The following is a 3,654-nucleotide window of genomic DNA, read 5'->3' as shown; positions in this document are numbered from 1 at the left end:
CCAACTTTTTCACTCTTCTCTTTCACTTTCATCAAGAGGCTCTTTAGTCCTTCTTCACTTTCTGCCATAAGGGTGGTGTCATCTGCATGTCTGAGGTTATTGATATTTCTCCCGGCAATCTTGCTTCCAGCTTGTGCTTCATCCAGCCCAGCATTTCTCATGATGTACTCTGCATATAAGTTAAATAAGCAGGGTGACAATATACAGCCTTGACGTATTCCTTTCCCAATTTGGAGTGACTTTGAATACTTTATGAAAAGAAATAGTGTATAAATACAGAAACAATATTACAGTTGTCACAGCTAGCTTACGAGACGTTCATGTGCCTTGTTGTTTCATCATCTAAGGTTTCTGTTTTAACTTTATCTGAAAGCACTCACCTAGTACCAATCCCTCACCATGTAGCATTTTTCCCAGATAGTCACAGGCAAGTTTCCGTGGCATTGAGAGCTCCAGCTTCAGCTGGGACACATCCAGCAGAGGGGTGTCCAGCTGGTGAGCAGCTAGGGCTGGTGTCCAGCTGGTGAGCAGCTAGAGCTGATCCCCAGGCCAGCACAGACGCCTTTAGATGTTAGAAGTTTGAGGTCCTTGAGACAACCCCAGTTCAATTGCAAATGCCTCTCTGAGGACAGACTGGTGGTTTCAGCAGCTACAACCTGGAAAGGCGTGCTCCAGCAGTGAGTTTGAAGAAAGTGCCTTTGTGGACAGGTATGAACTGCATGCTGCTTTAGGGGTCAGGTTGTTATTAGAGTTCATTCCACTGTGAATTCACTCAGAGTCCTCACAGACCCCATGCTTAGCAAACATAAAGCAGAGCATTCTCTTCACCTGGAGAGGAAGGTGGGAACCTGAGAGTCTCCTGGCAGAGATCACACCATCACACACAGACACACACACACACACACACACACCCATTGGTCCCGTCACAAAGCAGCAAAGGGGAAAGGGCATGACTGCTGTGAAGGTATAATATCCAGCTCTGCCAATCACTGATCACATGGCTTTGATGAGCCTTGTTCTCTCTGAGCCTCAGTTTCTTCATCTGTAAAGTGGGATGAGCTGGTCCAACCCACAGACTCACCAGGCAGTGATGTGCGTAAAGGGCTTGACACAGCATCTGGCATGTTGTTACTGCTCCCAAAGGTTCAAACCTTGCCCCTTCTTCAATAATAATTATAATACTAATAAGAATAATAATTAACATGTAGAGAGCTCTAATCAAGATGGCAGAGTAGAAGAATGTAGAACTCACTTCCTTCCAAATACCTCAAAAACACATCTACAAGTGGGGCAGTTCTCACAGAGCACCTCCCAGGCCGTAAGAGAAGACCTCAAACTCCTGAAAGGACAAGAAAGGTTCCTATGCGACTGGGCAGGATGAAAGGGGAAAGGGGGTAAGTGGGACAGGTCCTGGGTCTCTGGGAGGGATCCGGAAAGAGGAAACATTCCTGAACCCTGGGAAGTCCCTTCACCAGCGGGGAGCTCAGAAACGGAGCTTCAGAGGCTCAGAGGCGAGCCCAGCCACCAGCCCGCGGCAAACAGAGCAGAGAGGCCTGCACAGACGGTCCAGCCAGCAGGCTGTGCACCCAGCCTGAGACACAGGTCTGCTGCTACGGACGGGGCTGGGTGCTGAGACTCGGAGTTCAGAGTCCTGGCCTGGGGAGGGGACTGGAGTTGGCTGCTGGGAGGGAGCCTGAAAGGCCTGGAGTGTGGCCCAGCTCAACAAGGGGTGTTCTTGGAAGAAGCCCAGCCCTCCACAGTAGCAACGCACCATTGCTAAGTAGCGTGCCAAGGGCAGGGCCACTATAGCAGCTGCTGTCTCCACGCACTGACCCCTACCTCCGCGGCCTCCTAGAGAGTGCCCCCAGCCACCACTCAGGGGCTCAGTAGCAGATGCCACAGGCTGCCCATGTGCAGAGGGTGGATGAAACCACAGCTGAGCCCCAGGGGCCACACTACTTGGGAAGCAGGGCAGAATTTTTTCTCCCTGCGGTTGTGCGAACCATGGATTTACACCCCCGCCCCTGGCTTTGTAAAGTGAGCACCTGCGTGTCCTCTGAACAGACACAGATCTACACCAAGACAGATGACAATTAAAATGGCAAAAGTTAAAGAGAGGATGACAAGGGAACCCCTATAAGGCCATCAGCCGATTTCTCTACAGAAAAGTTGCAGGTCACAGGGGAGCGGCAAGATATATACAAAGTCCCGAAAGGGAAAAAACTGCAACCTAGGATACTCTACCCAGCAAGATCATCATTGAGAATAGAGGGAGAAGTAAAGAATGTCTCAGACAAGCAAAAACAAAAAGAATAGAGCCATACTAAACCTACCCTAAGGAAATATTGCAAGGTCTTCTCTAAATAGAAAATAAGTAAGAATCTATAGGAAAGAGAAAATTACAATTGGAAGGTAAATCATATAAATAAACCAGTACACAGATTTAAAAAAAAAAAAAAAAGAAGACTTTTTTCTGTGAAAGTGATGACAACCACAATGGACAACAAAAGGATGAACCTGAAGGTGTAAAATCATCAAAATCATAAAATGTGGGGGGTGAGTAAGAAAATACTCATAGTATTTAGGAAAATACGCTAGTTCTTTTTTCTAGAATGTGTTTGAACCTATATGACTACCAGTCTAACACAAGAAGATATAGGGAGGGATTAATGTGCTTGAAAAACAGAGTGACCACAAATCTAAAACATACAATAGATGCACAAAAACCAGAAGCAAAGAACATAAACATAATACGAAAGAGAATCAGCCAACCACAAAATGTTAAAGGACAAGGAAGAAATATAAAATCAATGGGAAATCAAGGTTTAAAATGACAATAAATACATGTCTATCAATAATTACCTTAAATGCCAGTGGGCTAAATGTGCCACATCTAAAAGATATAGAATGGCAGAGTCGGTTAAAAAAAAAACAAAACAAGAACCCACGATAATGCTGCCTGCAAGAGACCCACTTCAGGGCAAAGGCTACACACAGAGTGAAGTAAAAATGAACACGTATGATGTGTCAGACGCTATGCTAGATTGTAGGAATACAAAAGTAACGAAAACAGCGTCCTTGCTCTTAAACAATTGATCTTTCATGTTGATAGGACACTTACTGTGTATCTTGCCCTGTTAAGGCCTCACACCAGCTCTAAGAGGTGGGTGATCTTGTCATTCATTCCCATTTCACAGATTAGGCCAGTCGTCTGCTGAGAAATGGTGGTAACCTCTCAACTGCTAGGGGAGAGGCGAGGATACACACTGTAAAGCAGTTCTCCGAGTCCGAGGCCTGGGAGACGGTGGACAGCACGTCTGTGAGGGCGTCATGGGTTCTCTGTAGTGGAAATTCTGAGACAACGCAGGGAGAGAGCCCTCGAGTCGGGAGCAGAGCCAGTGGCTAGAGCCTTCCCCTCACGCCCTGCCTCTCCTCTCTGCAGGTGCCTGCAGCAGCCGCCGCCCGCGGACAGCCTGCCCACCGCCAGCGTCGTCCTCTGCTTCCACGACGAGGCCTGGGCCACCCTCCTGAGGACCGTGCACAGCATCCTGGACACGGCGCCCAGGGCCTTCCTGAAGGAGATCGTCCTTGTGGACGACCTCAGCCAGCAAGGTGGCTGCGGGCTTCCTGCAGGCTCTCTTGGGAGGGCCTAGA

At 47.9% G+C, this 3,654-nt stretch overlaps 1 protein-coding gene across 1 annotated transcript in view; it reads left to right on the top strand.

Annotated features, from left to right (window-relative positions):
- GALNT15 (polypeptide N-acetylgalactosaminyltransferase 15) overlaps positions 1-3,654 on the top strand; it is a 116,718-nt gene that overhangs the window by 88,723 nt on the left and 24,341 nt on the right. The window contains exon 11 of the mRNA XM_010856752.1: positions 3,443-3,612. Coding sequence (XP_010855054.1) covers positions 3,443-3,612 — 170 coding nt within the window. The remainder of the gene's footprint in view (positions 1-3,442; positions 3,613-3,654) is intronic.

This window comes from Bison bison, unplaced genomic scaffold, assembly GCF_000754665.1.
Source record: "Bison bison bison isolate TAMUID 2011002044 unplaced genomic scaffold, Bison_UMD1.0 scf7180017864374, whole genome shotgun sequence".
Classification (NCBI taxonomy): Eukaryota; Metazoa; Chordata; class Mammalia; order Artiodactyla; family Bovidae; genus Bison; species Bison bison.
The sequence above is the reverse complement of the archived record's forward strand: the minus strand, read 5'-3'. Positions and strand labels throughout refer to the sequence as shown.